At 43.2% G+C, this 18,202-nt stretch overlaps 1 protein-coding gene across 1 annotated transcript in view; it reads right to left on the bottom strand.

Moving 5' to 3' along the window:
• The window catches only part of inpp5a (inositol polyphosphate-5-phosphatase A), a 178,023-nt gene that overhangs the window by 24,624 nt on the left and 135,197 nt on the right, over nucleotides 1–18,202 (bottom strand). The window contains exons 10-11 of the mRNA XM_083988008.1: nucleotides 3,226–3,321; nucleotides 1,922–1,996 (exon numbers count right to left, since the gene is read on the bottom strand). Of these exons, the coding sequence (XP_083844134.1) occupies nucleotides 1,922–1,996; nucleotides 3,226–3,321 (171 nt within the window). The remainder of the gene's footprint in view (nucleotides 1–1,921; nucleotides 1,997–3,225; nucleotides 3,322–18,202) is intronic.

Here is an 18,202-nt window from a genome sequence, read left to right as displayed (position 1 = left end):
CAAAGCCCCGCGCTGCCCCTTGACGCCACGAGCGCCCAGAAAATTTAATCTTCCCAAATACTCATCAGGGCTCTCCATCGTCCTGCTGTGACAGCTCTGGGGATAATTAATTATACAATTTCGATGGGAATATCGACTAAACAAACCTATTAATCATAGCAAAAGTCAATAGGCATGGACACATTCAATCATGTCCTGGCCAATGATTACTCCTCTCAAAATACTATAATTATTTTCAAGAGCTGCCTCGAATTAAATTTCTGTCAAGCTGGTACAAGTCTTAGAGTTGATGAAGGATGCAATGGATTTTTTCTCCCCCTTCCCCAGTGGAGGAGTGTGAGGAGGAACATTTATCCTTTTGGAAAGGTAGTTTGTTTTATAAGGATCATAACATGGTGTGTTTAACTAGACCATGACCATCAGATTATCTCTGATGCCCCATTATGTCATCCATCTTGTCTGGCTTGGTGGGGAGGGAGGATGGGAGGAAGGGAGGGAGGGAGGGAGGGAGGGAGGGAGGAGGAAATGAGGGGGCACCTCAGCCTCCTACAGCTTCTGTTACATCCATGACTCCTACATATTTCTGCTGATCAAATTCTATGATGTCTTATGGCACAATGTGAAGTGCCAGCATCTGTGTCCTCCAGCCTCCACCTCTGGTTAATCAGCTGAGTGATTAAACGTCCCCGCCTGCTGCTTTAGGGAGGGAGGAGCCTGTTGGTGTGCTTTCACAGAGGAAACAGAAAACCACAAAATCACATTCATTCAGGATAAGCCTTGATTATTTCGCTTTTAAGAAATGAGGCTGTCTCCTATTGGTGGAGCCTGCAGGAGGCTGGATCAGAGTCAAACTGCAATGATGTGACTAATCATTATTTAACCTACAGACGAAATAAATGTAATAAAGTCTCCCAGCTTCCTTCAAGAGCTGGAAAAGCTGATGATGCCCATGAAACGTTATATAATAAGAAACACCCATCCACTCCAAAAGGTAAAGAAAGTTTAGTTAGTACACTGGTGAATGAGTCTTGTCAGATAAATGAAGAACAGAGACATAAACTAAACATTTCAGCAGAACAAAGTGACTGAAGCCAGATCTTTGCATTTTTATGTGACTTCAAACTTAGTCGAAAGTCCTGATTCAGTAAAATTCAAACAAAACAGATAATTCTAATCTATATGACTGACTACAAACATACTCTAATAGGCTATGTGTCAAATCACACACAAAAACACTCAGTGACAGAACATCGGGTGTAAATGATACACCCATTTTAGACCGTGTTGGACAAAACTGGATAAATACCAATATTTGTCAATCATGTTGTTCCACTGTTATAAACTGTAACAATTCTGTTTCAATTTCCTTGAACCTCTTTTTTTTTTTTTTTTTTTAGAATGGAACAAAATGTTAATGTCACTTCATTTTCAAATTAAAATTCATCATCAAATTCCTTATGAACTACTGAATTATCCCCGTGAACATACACTTTTACATTAAGTGAAAGTGTAGACTGGGCGGGCGTCCATTCAGATGAGACTGGTGCGTTCACACATCTGTATACAATATGTAGGTGTGTGTGGAAGGTTGCAGATTTCATCAGGATTTTTTTTAATGAGGTCCAACTTTGAACTACTTTATACACAGCTATATAAAAGTGTGTTGCGATGCTTTCCCTCTCAATCTGCAGAAGCTTGAAACTTCCCTTATTAACACTCCATTATTCTCAAGTTAATTTGGTCATTTACAAAGAGAGTGTTTGTGTCATGCTGGAGTCATATGAGGAATCTAGTATGGCAGCCATTGATACTAAAAGGAAAAAGAAAGATCAGTCAGGATAAAATAATTGTAATGAATAACTACAAGATAAGAGATAAAAGACTAGATGAATAAAGGTTAGGAAGCACAGATGTGACTTACTGAGGTCCCATTGTTTTCCCGGAAAACATCCTGGTTGACATAACTAAAAAGCTTCTTTTCAAGCTGAAGAACAACCTGAATCAGAGGAGAGAGAGAAACAGAGCCGTGATTAATACTGATAATGATGTGAACTGCACTTTGTAATTAGAGCACTAATGAACAGCAGAGCGCTGAATGAAGTTCAACACTGGTGAACTCTGACACAAGAATTTTGAACTACTGACCAATAGCCCATGTTGCACCCACGTCTAAGAGTATGGGGTCTAATTAGAGGTGGGCCAACCTTTTGGCTGAGGGGCCACAGTGAGGTTTAAAGGGGACATATTATGGAAATACCACTTTTTTTTATTTATATGTACAAAGAACATGAGATCATCATGGGTGTTACAGTCATCACTTCTTGAAGGCTCTCTAACATTTATTTGGGTGTTTGTCTTGCCTTCCGGTCCCCAAAATGTGAGAATTGACAAAATAATCTGTAATTTTCAGGCTCCCTAGTTTAAAATCCATGTGGTTTTATGAGCTGTTCCCTCAGTTGTCTTCCAGTGATGTAACTAGTTTTCAAATTTGCATAATACCACCCCTACCTGGTACCATTAGAAGGGGCGGGGCAAGCAGTGGTTTATTTGCATTTAAAGGGACAGGCACTGAAACCAGCCGTTCTGAACAGGGCTGTTTCGAGAGGATGAAAAGAGCTGTGATGTTTGATCCTTGGGGTATTTTGACCAAAGCATGTCACAGACATGGCTTTAAGACACCTGGGAACTGTTTTAATTTGTGGAAAAGGGACATAATATGTCTCCTTTAAAATTTGATGGCCGGGAACTAATATAAATGACATGTAAAAGCCATTACCTAACGGTAAAAGAAAACTTACATTCAAATGACATTCAGTTTCAGTGGGATAGGAGCAATGTTGTTGCTTACCCCTCACAATTTTGACCGGCTGGAATAAAAAGCCCAACAGGCTGTAGTTTGCCTTGTCTAAGTGAAGGAAGCTAACTTAGCTGATTAGCCTAGCACTGCCTGGTTTGCTAACATATATGAGACACGAGCCAACGGTCCAAATCTCTGTGAAGTGAGTGAACTTATTGAGCCAAGTCTATGCTTGCTAACAAACCATTAGCAGGCTAGCTAGTTATATCAAACACTTTGCCCAGTGAATAAAATAATGAATATGAAAATTATTGAAAAAGGGTGTTGAGATGACAATATTATTCAAGTGAAGCTTTAACGTTTCTATTCATTTAAACAGGGTGACCGCTGAGTGTTGTGACAGGCAGCGTTAGCTCAGCGGAGCTTACCTTTCGGTCATTATCACTTTCTCGGAATATTAGCTTGTCCACTTCATTGGTGTCGGCGGCTCTGACTGTCTGCATGGTGGCAGTGGAGCAGAGACTCTGGAGGAGAGAGGAGAACGGGTGATCAGACAGATGAAAGAAGACGTTTCAGATGTGACCTTAGCTGTGTGTTCATTAGAACAGGGGTTCCCAAACTTTTTCGTGGCAAGGCCCCCAAATAGCATCAGGGACTCCCCTTTGCAAACCCACTGAGTTTTGATACAAACAGAGAAAGATGAGCATGGCAAATAAGTTTCAATGTGTTATATTATCATGAATTAGATTTTATAATAATGCCCAAAATACAATAATTTATTTGTTCTCATCTTCCCTCCAATTTGCTGAGGACCCCCGAGGAACCCCTGGTGGCCTCCCAGGGGGCCGCGGCCCCCACTTTAAAAACCACTGCATTAGAATAAAGAAAAAATATTTTAATAAATTACTAATATTAGATTGTAATTTACATGTATTTTATTGTGTTACCCAGGTGTTATGTAAAGTCTTCTTCCCTCACACCTTCAAACACATGCACATCATTCAGGAGTTTATAATGCTCTTATAGAACAAACTATTGCTGCGGCCCTTATAGCCAACATTGTGCAGTCCACTGTGCTCCATTTGAATGATTTTTAAAGAACATCCCACAAACTACCACCTCACTGTCCCTGCTCTTTATCTGGGTCTATGTACTGACCCCACGGACTGTGTGCATGGTTAAATTCCCCTTTGTGGACTCTTTTAACAATTAGTTAAACATTCGACCATCTGTGTTTGAAGACAGTTGAATGAGATAATCCCTCAGCCAGTGGTTCCCATACCACACGGCAGAGACTGGCTGACCTGATTGAAATTCAAAACACAGATTAGATAATCGGGTCAAGCCAATATTGCGAGCAGAAAAAAAAAAAAAAAGAAGCCCTTTAGACCGAAATGTCACAAACCGGCGCTGCTTTGGCCGCGAAGAAACTGCACAGCAGATTAGAACAAACACCGTGCCCTGAGAGAAAGTGGAACAACTCTCTGCTGTCTCCCCCTCACTGCCTCAACCCCATTCCTTCAACCCCCCCCCCCTCACCCCCTCCCCTCCCCAAAAGCAACTTTCTAAAGCCCTAACAAATCGCTCCATCTTTCACTCATTTAGGCCATCCAAATGCAGGGTCAATATGGTCCCCTGGCAGCCAAATGCTAATGCGCTTAAGTGCGCTTAAGCAGCTTTGTGCAATGAATAGGCCAAAGAAGGAGCTAGTGAGAAGGGCAAGAGATACTTTCCCTGTCAAAAAGTCATTGTAGCCACAGCTAGCAAAGACAACCACAGAGTCATTTTTTTTTTTGCCATCTCTGATTAATCAAATACACCACATGTAGTCATACGGTTTTGTTTGCAAAAACTGCAGCGTTTTCAATATATTCAAGATATTCCTCAAAAGGACTTTCGTAGCATCTGGATTCTGTAATTCTGTTAAGGTGAATTCCCCTCTGTCATTTGTTTTGCAAATCCAAGACGAGTCACTGACCACCTCACTGCTGCTCCTGACGCTCACACTCCCACTGGCATCAATACACATCAATATCTAAAGCACAGAAGCAGCTCTTTCATTCAGGTTCCAGTGATTCAGAGAATCTGCCAACAGAAACCTTTGATTAAAAAAAAAAGGTCAAACATGAACATGGACACACACTCACATACAGTACACATGGATGTGAGCAGAGAGAAGACCATGGAGAACATTTGGTTTTTGCACCTTGAGCCGACGGTGACTCTGCAAGTGAGGTTCATTAAAAAAAACGAGAAGATAATTATCTAATGTTGCCTTTTCTTGAAAGAAAATGTCTGATGAGACTAAATGAACCTGCTCTATCGTCAAGGAAACTAATGAATCCAACTGCAGATTTGCACATCACTACTCATCCAGCCCGGTCTTAAAGGTGTCGGCTGCTTTGCCTACCGCTGTATGTGCCGACGTGACCGATCCATTCATAAGTTTGCTGATTGATCAATCAGTGTGTCATTGCAGCTGGTGGTTCATTGATCACAGCTCTCCTACTGTCATCCTGGCTGAAAAACATCCTCCTCTTCAAACACACACATATAACCTCGGCACTTTGCTCATCCCGGCATCTCTGTCATAAGCTCGGCCCGGCAGACACTTAGATGGGGGGGAAAATGAGAACCTCATGCTGTCACTTAAGGCTATATCAGAGTAGTGATGTCTCTTTTGCTATTGCCAGCAGAGCCCAGGTGCTTGTGCCGAATCTCCGAACAGATCTCTCCCTTCAAAGTTCCTGCCTCCTAAATGCATTACATGTAGACACGCTCTCACTGACCGTCCTAAATGATATTACCATAATTCATTTGACTGCAATTGGGCCCTTATTTGATACATGCCAATTAGTCTGAGAAAGGGAGCGGGGAAGGGAAGGGAAGGGAAGGCGAAGGCGAAGGCAGGCAATGGGAAAATATTAACCAGCAGCTGTCATGGAAAGTAGCTGTGGTGGAGGAGACAGTAGGGATGTCTTCACTCCTTTAAGGGGGAGATAAGAGTGATCCTTGTCAGTCTTGGAAACACATCTCTGCAATATGGGTCACAGGTCAACACCGGGTGTTTGCAGAGGGCCAGAGGCCGGGCGGCGGGATGAGGGGTTGCCGAGGAAGGCGCTGTGCTTTGTGCATCAATGGAGGATAATCTCGTGACTGTCAAAGGAGGAAGCGGCTGTTTAAAGGAGCTCTCTATTCCAGCTGCTCTCCTTAGAAGAGAGGTTAAAGCAATCTGTCCCACTTCAAAGAGCAAAAGACACACACACATTCAGGGCCTTCTGTCCCCGGTCCAGTCAACAGATGGAGGCGGATTCGCTGTGCCCAACTTAAACACTAAGACACCCACATACAGCACCAGGGCGTTCCTCACAATCTATATTGAAACACATGGGAGTTTCATTCAGTCACAAATGGAACACATGTTAGATTAAATTTGGCTCACACAGATTTAACTGAACATAAATATTCAATTTATTTTTACAATAAAACCTTCTCAGGTTCACACTCACTTCGCCCAATACAAATGAAAACAAGGAGGAATATTCTATATGTAACTTATTCTTAATAAATCCCACAGAAGCCCATCTCCTCCCATTAGCTTCTACTGAAGATATAAACCGAATTAATTTTTGGAATCTCTTTTCATTTCCTTAAAATAGCAGGCCAAATTAATCGTGTACACTCAAGGCATTGTAGTTCATGGTAAATGTTGTGCATCAACACACAAGTGGTGGATTTTCTGGCAGCAGGACACCAAAGTACCATGTGTCCAGGGTAATGAAGGAACAGGTCCAGTTCCACTGCTGGTTTTTAAATTGTTTTTTGATAGTAATGAAGCTCTATGGCATGGATGGTGCAAAACAGCCAAGTGTTGTACTGAAAAACTGTTTTTAAGGGAACCTGTACTTTACTTGAGCATTTCCACTAGCTATTAATTAATTGTGATGAGGATTTTTACACAATAATTAAAATACAACACATTGTTGAAGAATAAACCAGTGGCTTCCTATGTTTCTGGCTTCTGACCTCCTACAAAGAGCTGTATATAGAGTCAGATTTTAATGTTAACAGCTCCGAAAGTCAAAGATTAGAGAAAAAGCCTGATAACAGAGAGACGCTTTTGTGAATCAGAACTTTGTTTTTTCTTATATCCTCTCACATTAAAGGGACAACGAGGAGTTTTGGAAAGCGTAGCGTAGCAAAGTGTTTTCATACTACATTTCCCATGAGCCTCCGCGCGCACGGTGAAATTCCTGGACCGGCGCAAGACGGATGTCTTGCCAAGAATGTTTTCATTCATCAAGAATTAAAGTCAGAGGTTCGAAGACGATCAGATACCGTCGTAGTTCCGACCATAATCGGCGATTCGGCTGTGTTATTATCATGACCCGCCGGGCGGCGTTATTATCATGACCCGCCGGGCGGCGTCCACGAAACCCAAAGTAAGGAAACGCTGGTCGGCTCGCCCAACATTTCCGCCACCACTAATAATAACAAAATAACGATAGAGACAAAACGATATATTTATCAAAAATGGAGCCATTACCAAGTGTGGGTAACGTAGATTCATCCACATTAAGATGAGACTTTTTTTATTGTCGCGAAACTTTTCGTTCTGCCGACGGAGAATCTCCTCGTTGTCCCTTTAACATGTGATGACGCCTCAGGTTTATCTGGTAATCATATTTAAAACCATATTTGAGGTACTTCCAACTAGCTCCAGCTACAACTGTTAGAACACTGATGCTTCACTATTAATTATTTAATCGTGTCATATATCATGATATATCAAGAGTGGGACCGGTCCAGTACTTTCACTTTAATCCATTAATACAACATTTTGATTATACTTGTATTTGTAACTTATATTATGCTAAAGGAACAAAACTGAAAACTTCTCATAGCAGTGTCCAGCACAGAAAACCCATGAAAGATGAATCCTTTTAATATATATTTGTAGTAGTATATTATTGGTATCATATAGTATAGTAATATAGTATTAGTATAGTATATTATAGATTTTATTACAGCATATGATTTGCTCTCTTGGATCCAGCCATGATTCATATGCAAGTTTAAATAAAAGTTGAAAATCTATACTTGAGTGTATGTGTATTAGTTTTATGCACCTGTCTGCTTGAGTGCATGTGAAGACTCTCTCCTCTGGTCAGTAGAGGTCAGCTGACCTGATATTTTTCAGTACAATCAGAATCCCAGATTCACTGAGTGTCCGAGCCAAAGCCCCATTCATTCATCCTAACTGCTCTGGAGTTTATATTTATCCCCCCTGCCCTCACCCCCCCACTCCCGCACAATGATTCACACCGTTCACTTAACACTCATACCAGCGATATAATAAGGCATGGAGTACATTTAGAACACAGTGATTAAAGCTCAATTAGGTAGAGAGAGAGTATGGGCCTGTGGGCCGAGGGACACGGAGGATGGAAAGACAATAAGCTAACTATTCATTCTTCATTACCAGAGCAGGGGACAGGGGCTTCCCTTTGTGTCAGCGGGGCCAGCGGCATTGTCAGAATGCACCATTATTCTCTCGTTGCCACGCAGAGCGCCTCTGCCAGCTGAGTTAAGGTGTGCCAACAGGAGCTGGCAGGTTCAGCACCAATGGCTTTTTTGCGCTGCGATCACTTTTCCTGCCGCTCGCCACCGTTCATCACGCCCCATCCCATCCCATCCCATCCCCATCCCCATCCCCACCGCCGGCATGCGTGATTGCAACATCTGCCCCCCGGTGGCTAAGGTAGACGGCGGAGGTGGGCAATCCAAAGCAGGCGACAACAAATTTGGCCCCCTTCCCTTTGCGATCCATGCCACGCTATTACACAGGGAAGCCAGTAAATCAGCTGTGACCCTCCCCGCCCCGATCTGACTGGACAGCAGCCAGAGTTATCCACTCCTCTCTCCCCAAGTGGCCGAGCAATTTAATGCCTCCAAACACAGGGGATTCATCACTGACACATACACACACACACGGCCGGAATCAAGATTGTGGAGAGAGGTACAAGAGTGGACACATTATCAGCCGCAAAGTTAGCCTCTGTGTGACCCACTGGTCAACGCTTGACCCTTGTAAACCTGCCCTGCGTCACCCCCTATAACAGCGAGCGGCAACATAACGCAAACTCTCGCCCCTTCCCATGAACTCGCTGAGAGCCATGCAGCGGCCAGGCTCGTCGGCCAGGGCCGGCATCGTAGGAGGTCTCTCTCTGAGTCGCCACGCCCTCGTCCATGGACAGACAACTAGAGGTAAGAGGTAGTGAGGTAGTGATAATGTGCCCTATTTATCTTGTGCATTATAACATCTGGGAAACGTCTCTAAAAAGCAAATGGCACGCATTGAGGGCTGCCATTCTTGTTGCTTTACCTTCACAAACCGGTCCCCAAAAAAAAAAAAAAGCATTTGTCCCCTCGGAATGGATAATGGACAGGCCACAAATCATTCAGGACAACAGAACGGAGGGGTGTGTGCATGCGAGAGAGAAACTGAATGTATGTGTATGTTTTGTGTGAGTGTGTGTGTGTGTGTGTGAGTGTGTGTGTGTGTTCCCCCCCCTGGTATTTAACTTCTCTGCTGGCTCCATTCTGCAGGGCCCCGCAGGACAAATTGCCCTGCATGGTTGTCTTTGAGAGGCAGTGCAGCACGCAGAGAAAGGGACAGGGCTGAAACACAGGGAACAGGCCTATAAAAATTCATCACTTTGACCCTGGTGACCTCCCACTACTTGGGGTGGGGGGGGGTGGGGGTTACACACATACACTCACACCCACCCACCCACCCACCCACCCACCACACACAGATGCACGAGCACACACTTGCCCACCCACCAGCCCGAACCCCCTAAGAGTCTCAGCTGTGGAGCTTCTCTTCAGAACTGATCTCTAAACATTTTTAGGTAAAAGAAATCAAACACACAGCGACTTAAACAAGACCAGTGGAGCTCCAGATATCAACTAAGCCTCCTCTCTGTTTCTCTCTCTCTCTCTGTCTCTCTCACACACACTCACACACACACATGCACACGCATAGTCACAATGGCCATGGAAAAGCCTTCCACACAGGAAAAGGCCACCAGATGCTTCATTGTGACCGTGTCTCTGTGTAAAGTAGTGGCAGTAAAAGGAGGGTGGGTTCTCCTGAGGCATATTAGTCCCAGTAAGAGGAGGGCATTGTCTCAGCCCGGGCTTTTGACACATTACTGCCACCTGTACAAAGAAAACCTAATGAGAGATTTAATCTGAGAAACCTCCCCTACCACTTTTAGTCAGCACTTTGAAACCAACTGCAGCAGATGTCTGGAAGACTGTTTAACGCAGCAGTTTCTCTTAACCTCTCAATAAAGCAATGCATGCTTAAATGGCTCAATAGCCATCTTAATGTGGCATTCATTTGAATGTTGTTAGCTGCAGTTGTTATGTTTTGAAAGGGGAGCTTTGTGATCTGAAGGAGTAGCCAGCAGGGCGACGGGCATTCATGCTTTCTTTTTTTCCTTCTTCTTTTTCTTTTTAACGCTGCATGCAGACTTAAAAAGAACATTTATCCTACTAATGAGGAAACAAATTCTCATCCAACCGTGAAGCAATAATTGTAGCACATTTAAACATAGGCCAAAGTAGTGCTATAGATAGGTATAAACACTTAGCGAGCAGCCAAAAGCACTGAACTCTCATTTAATTCACCTATTCCATCACGGCTCAAGCTGGGAATCAATTAAAGGAAACAGACAGTGAGGTAATTTGTCGTTGCTGAGTCAATTACAGAGTATCGAAGAGCCATTCAGTGACTGGTGATTAGTGACGGCCCGATAGGAACGCAGCCCGTTGAGTTCATTACACTGGTATTCGATAAACATCAGGACCGAACAATTAATGAAAGTCTAATTCTGCACCTTTTAGGAGAGTTTGGTTAGCACTGTGCACAACATGCAACAGAGCTTGGCAGGAAATGTCTTGTGTCAGCTTTCTGCTACCATCTCTTGTGTTGGGGTCAGTTTTGACCCGTGTCTTAAATCAGCTGTACATTAGCCTATACTATGCACTAAAAGCATTTTTTTTTCATCGTCTTTCTCTTGGTTACATTGTTAGGCTTCCTTATCCATGAAAATGTTGGTTTTAATGTCTGGTGTGGGTCCCTGGGCCTTTTTTTGTCAGTATACCACTTGCTTTCTGCTACCATCTCTTGTGTTAGGGTCGGTTCTGACCCGAGTCTTAAATCAGCTGTAAAACACATTAAAAACAATTATTTATCATCCCATTTGTTTCTCATCTCTTGGTTACGTTGTTAGGTTCCTTATCCATGAAAATGTTGGTTTTACACTTATGATTTCAGTTTTAACTCTCATTATTGTTCTTATCGTTATAACCGGGTCAAAACCGACCCTAAAAACACAAATGTCATAATTTTAACCACAGCATTTTAGAAGTTTGTGAAAAAAATAAAAAAAAGTTTTATTTTGATTAAATAGAGATTCCCGACAAAGTCATAAAGCCTTGATGCAATAAACTAATTTTTGTGGTACTTTCATGCATTAAAAACCTAAAAACGGGTCAGTGGCGATCCTGACACAAGAGAAAGGTTAATCAGATCAAGATTCATTCATACACACAAATCAATGATTGTTTTTCTTTTTTTTTCTTCAACAGAAATGGAAAACTTCCATAAAACTGTTTTTTGTTTTCTCTATAGCAACAGTTGATGGCTTTTTCAGGCAGGTGACCAGATATCCTCCTTCCACGGAGAAGCACAAAACCCTCCTGACACACAAAGAACATTGATTCATTTGGAGCACCACCCTTTAATTTGTTTGCACCATTTCATCTAAATGATGCACTTGTCCACAAGGGTGAGAGAGAGAGGTGTAATTCAGCCAAGGAAAAAGAGGAAAGGGGAAGGTACACGGGGGGGGAGGAGGGGTTTTGACACCCCACCACAGGGCGCTAGGCAACCGTTTAGTGGGTGGGCTTTGTGATACATTTTACCAATTTTTCATGCCCATCCCTCTTGATGTGACCCCACTCAGGGCCTTTTATGCCCCTGACAGCTCTGCGCAGGAAAACATGCTGCCACTCTGATAGCATGAAATCGGGAACAAAGACCCCCGGGGAAAGGAGAAGGGGGCCACCGAGGCACGCTGTGCTCCGGTCCCGCCTGGCTCTGGACACAAACAGATGTTAGGCCAGCCCTGGCTCTCTCTGCAGCCTGAAAGAGAAGGCCCTGTAGGAGAAATGGGCCTGAAATGTATTGTTTCGGGCCTCCTCTAAGACAAAAAGTGTAGCCACTCCTTCTGAAAGAGCACAGCAATATGGCCATCACAGATAAATCACACAAGGAAGGGGGCTGAGAGAAAGGCTCATGAATTCTCCGGCCTTTAATGGGCCCTCTTAAATATGATGGGATATTTGTGTGTGAATGGAGCCCACTGACTTTTAATGTCAGGTTGCAGAGTTGTTTAAAAGCCCATGGTGCCAACAGTGGGTTTACAGCTGTGTTATAATAAGCCATTCTGTAGGAACATCACTCTGCCGCTGACAGTAAAGATTCAAACTGGGGGAAACCTGTGAGCCAAGTTGTTTAAATAATGCAAGCACCTCTGGCTTCCTCAACAACACCATCACTCTTCCTTTTTAATTGTGCAAAGGCATGAGCAGGACAAGCAAATACCATGAGTTAAAGATGTCACCTGCTTTGAATAAGGACTTGTTGAATGGTGAGTGTATTCAGCCATGTGCAGCCATTCTCATGCAGACGGCTGTTTTGCATATGCATTAGAAACAAACTATAATGAATATAATGATGGAAACGGCTAAGGGAGATGGTGTGTTTGCCCCCCTCCCCCCCTCGAAAAAAAAAAAAGACAACATGCATTACCCTGGCATCCACTCTATCCTTCAGATGGAAAAAAAAAAACATGATACAATTATTGTGTTGTGCTTTACAAAGGCTGAGGACTGCATTAGTCAAAAATGGACTGACATCATACAAGTCGGACACTATGTGCCAGGCACAAAGAGATCCCTATCCTTCACAGTTTATGCCACATTTCATCTGGACTAAATAATAGCATCACTGTTGTTGTTGCTGCTGCTGTTCCTGCTTGGGATTTCAAAGGCAGGGGTCAATTCCGACTAACAGAGGACAAGACAAACCATCAATAAAGCAGGAGATAAAGAAAGAGTGAGCTGGGAGCCAAAGTTGATTATTCATGATTTATAGAGAGATTACACTGTTTAGAAAAAGAGGCGTATTAAATAAGAAGGACATAGATTCAGTATTAAGTCTACTTGAATTCACAGACTGATGGAATTATTCACTAACTAGATTTGGAATAATTATTATGGATAATCCTGGCTGCTGTTACTAATACATATAACACGAGAATATCATTTTATTTTAAACAAGATGTCAATAGTAGACTGCATTAGACTCCTTATACAGAGAGATGGCTCAGGGACGTTTAGGGATGCATCATCTTACAATATGCTTCTACTGCTTTGGTGTCTGTATGCAGCACAGTGCTGGGTTAGGGTGAGAGGGCTCTGGGTTCAATTCCCAGGCCTGGGGTCTTTCTGGGTGGAGGCTGCTTGGGTTCTCTCTGGGAACACGGTGGACTGGGGACCCATTAGGGTTCTCCATAGTGATTTTTGTCTACATATCGTTAGCCTCATAGCATTAATGCCAAAGTCTCATTTTGGCCAAATCATGAAATCTGCCCAGCTCTCTCCTAAGACTGCTGATTCACTGTGCATTATCATGCAAAAAAAATTGAAATATGATTTAGGCAACTATGCTATAAGGCTAACGATATAATCTGATAAAAATATTTTACATTTTAGATCATTCTCTTAAAAAATATCTTTTGTCTTCTGACACGTGGACATTTGTCGGTTTTCTTAGATTTCAGACAAACAATTGAAGGACACCACTCTGAGCAGATTATAAAGACGACTCAAATTAATTTTCAAATCTTCAGTTAAAGGTCCAGTGTGTAAAATGGGGGGAAAACCGAATCAGCGCTCACTCACTCGCACTCACCCCTTCCATCTGCAAAGTGACGGTGGCCTCCGAGGAACTTGTTTACCACGACTGGGAGTATTTCAGGAGCATGGAGCGATGAGGTGAAGATCTAAACCATTTTACAATGACTCCTCCTTCTTCTTCGTTCGTTCATTTATGAATGTGAAAGTTGTGAAATGTGCTCTCTGGCTGGCTGGATTTTCCGTTCGGGCTGCCGTACAAACTCTCTAAAGCAAGACCCTTGTTATATGTATATATACAGTATATAAAAGAATAATTATAAGGCGAAAACCAAACCAATTTTGTTTTATAGCAATTATACACTTATACAAATATATTCCGATTTTGCCAATAAACCTTGTTAATTATTACACACTGGACCTTTAATTGAGAAAATGTGTGTGCAAGAGAAGATACAGTAAGTGGATGAAAGAATGAGTGAGTGGATGTTTTGGGGAGAGTGACGGTGTCTAATGTATAGTGAGGAGGATTTTCTACTTCTAGAGTCACTTTTATGAGCAGTTATAAAACTATTCTGGGAGAAGTACGTCTCCGTCTCAGCTTTGGTTCCATCTGGAGGAGACAGCAGCGGTTGGAGGATTTAGGGGGGAACTCAGGCTACATCCCTGACCAGGGCCAACCCCGAGGGCCTTCGAGGCAACGTGCCCTCCCAGGCCCTGTTAGTGCCAGGCTCTGCGCTCATCCTCAGCTTGGTTTGTCACGCCATCCCACCGTTGGCATGGTGTTCCCAGCTGCCAGTCACAGTGCCCCCCCCCCCCCCCCCCCAAGTACACAGTGGCAATAGCATGGCTGGCGCCGGACTCAAACGGCCTGTTGTTAATGAGCAGGACCAACAGAAGCCATTGCTTGTTCTTCATTTGCCAGCATTTTAATTATATGGACAGCACTCCCATTAAAGCTGCATCGCTCAAGTTACGCCCTCATAGCTGAACTCCTTTTTTCCTCTGTGTCTTCAGTGCTGTATTCATTAGCATCGAAAGCAAACAGAGAGAGGAGAGAGAACAGACGCTGTTGTCTAGTGGGAATAGTCTCCCTCTATATCCAGATGGGTTATCTCTGATATAATGGGCCCTCATTGTGATAGATTGGGCTCTTCTAGACCGATAATATGCTTTTATTGTATTGTAAAGAAACATCTCCATCACGGGCTTCGACTGTGAAGCCATAAACAGGCGTGGGTCAAATAGTAGGTGTTAATAACTCTGTTTTAACTTTCACGGTGCAGTAAATGGGAGGAGTTTACTGCATCAGGACAATCTAAACAGTGTCAGGGTTGGTTGTCTTTCACAGAAAAGTATATTGATTTAGGAGGCTACGACAAACCATTTAGAGGATCTGTAAATACAATTTGGCTTAGCAATAAAATAGTCACATACATCCCTCCTCATGCCTCCTGCCAGTGAGCGGAGTCTCGCTAATTCTTTATGTTTGGGAATAAATTGAAGGACATTCCAGATCATTGGAGCGCTGTTCTCAAATAATACTGCATGAAACAGTTCCTTTTCATATAATAAACCTCTTAATTCATTGATATACTACTTAATTCAAAGTCTGATTAACTACAGGTCAGTTGGTGCGTGCGTATATATACATGTGTGTATCTTTGACTCTAAATGTAAATGTATGAGTGTATCTGGGAAGCTGAGGGCAGCCAAGGAGGGTTGCAGTCCCTAGTGTCAGAGGTGGCACAGAACAGAGGCCCAATCAGTGCTGGCCCACTGGTTAATGGATGGATGGCTCCCAAAATTAATTAGCCTGACTAATGTAGTGTACACTTAATTACACTGGCCTCCTTTTGATTTATAGCTGGCCAGATACACACATGATAGTCAAAGTCACATTAAAAAGGGAAAAATTGTTTAGCCTTTACTTGTGCAAATTATTTAGCCAGACTGGGTTCAGTGGCCAGGACAATGGCCGTCACAGATTTGATGAACAGCTGTAGGTTTCTGCAGGTTACATGCACAGACATGCTTTGTTTTTTTTCAATAATTAAAGATAGATAATTATTATTTTTTAATTACAAATAAAATAATTGATTATAGAACTAGATAAAGCTCCTAGAATGTCCTTAAAATCCTATTTTTTTCTCCATTATACGTGTACAGAACTAAAGAAGCGGCCCATTCAGAGGTTATAGTATGAAATTCTGCATATATGTGTAATAATAAATGAATAAAAAGCAGGCATTCACAATAAGATTTTTCCCTGGATGTGTCTCTCACAAATTGCTGGCTTGTATTTCTATCTCCATTGTCATGGTCGTGCACACTGAGTGACTCCACAGTGTGAAAAAAGAATGATCTATCATGTTGGCCTGTCATTACTGAGCATTTTACAGCATTCATTAGTTGTGGGCCTAGTCTGGGGCCCCACCTATAATTTCATGCTGCTCAAGCGAGAGAAAAGGACACGGGACAAAGGAAGGAAGATTGATGCCTGGTCCGGCCCCCTCTGCGCTTCCTGCAGCTGCAGAGAGGGGGCGCTGGTCCGGTAGCGCTCTCCAGTCAGCGAGAGGCCAGCTAACCTAATGAAATCTGTCCATGTAGCAGCAGATCAGGCCCAATTAAAGCAGCCCCACGCCATGTCACGGGGACAGTAGATCAAGTCAGCAATTAACCTTCCCGCTGGCCTCTATCAATCCTTAAATTGGAGCGGTCCGGCCAGAAGCACACAATCTCTGCAGATATTAAATTTACATTCTATTAAGTTTAATTAGGAGGGATTTTAAATATACTAGGAGTCCAGGCATGGAGCCCTGAGCCTGTCATCCACACCGTTGATTCACAGCTACCAGCCACCACGAGGGACACACACACTCGCACTCTCACACACCAGTATACCTTGTACCACCTTCTGACTAGAGCATGGAAACAAGAAAAAATATTGTTTGCTGATGGTGTGATTGGGTGAACAAAGGTTATGTGACCTGGTGTGATGACTGACATCCCAGCGGGGGAGCTGGCACCAGACATGGTTTCCAATTCCATCAGAAGATTTTTAGGGAAGGCTACAGGATAACTACTGTAGCTTTATTAGATGATATCATCTTTATGATAATAAAGATGACATTGGAAGTTATCAATAGTTATGGATCTCCATCCCACCTTCTCCCACTGAGGTTCTCATGAGTTGTACCTGCAGCGATAGCAATCACGTTGGTGTAGGTACACCTGAAGACGTGAACTAGAATCTTACAGTATCAAACACTTCTCTATCACAACTACAGTGTAGCGTTTTAGGAGATATTATAATTGATGATCAATCATAAGAACAAACTCTCAGCTATGTACTCAGCATTCTTTCCTCCTTCAACAAATTGTCCCATTTCCAATGTAGCAGTGACTTCCATCTTCTGATTCTGAAATGTAAATGTGATTTAAGAGAAGTAACATGGCAAACACATTTCATGAGGTGGGAATAAAGGAAGGGTAAAGCTTCACTAAACTTTAAATTAAAACCCTCCAAGTCAGAATCCAGCTGCTGGAGATCTAACCCAGATCTCTGGATGCTCCTAAAAAGAAAAAAAGGTCTGACACACTGGCTGTGCAGCTCTGATTTGAATGCAACAGGTCTCCATGCAGGTCCAGAGCAACATGCGCTGTGTCTTTAGTCAGTTAATCACCAGAGGCTTGAATGTACCTCGAGCACAAGTGCTTGATAAGGGATTATAAGGAACTGAGGGAAGCGCATCAGCAAATGGACTGTGAAATATCAGATTCTCCAGACAAAACCTTTTCCTTTCGCGGTTTCCTGTTTTATCAGCACTGATGCAAAGCGTGATCACACCCATGGGAGAGAGGACAGAGATGGTTGGTGGGGACTGGACCACCTCCAGGCTGCTCAGCCCTAGCATTAGTCTCCACGTGGCTGTGTCCTTTGTCTGCCAGTCAAAGGGCTGCTGAATGAGGGTCAATTGAAACCAATTCCCTCTGTCGGACACAATTAATGGGGTTGCCCGGGCTGGGCCTAAAGCGGAGGGAGGGGGGGCGAGCCTTTGGTTACTGATCCTGCCGCACAAGCATGCCAGGAATTTGCCACCTGGAATTTGCCCTGCGACAATAACAACCACCCCACACACACACACACACACACACACACACAACCAAAACCCACCTCCTTTTTCTGTACACACATGGATACATCCTAAAATACCCCCCCTTGTCCCATCCACCCACCCACAAGGGAGGATGGGTGACAGGGGAGTGGTTGGAGGTTGTCCACAGTCTAGTCAGCCACAAAGGAGCAGAGGCAGAGAAGAAGAGAAGAGGTGTAGAGTACAGCTGTAGAGAAATGTACTCTGACTCAAGGTGGGGTCTGGGGAGCCTCCCGGCTGTTTGAGTCTTCACTAT

Source organism: Trachurus trachurus (assembly GCF_905171665.1).
Source record: "Trachurus trachurus genome assembly, chromosome: 15".
NCBI lineage: Eukaryota > Metazoa > Chordata > Actinopteri > Carangiformes > Carangidae > Trachurus > Trachurus trachurus.
This window is presented reverse-complemented; position numbering and strand designations above follow the sequence as displayed.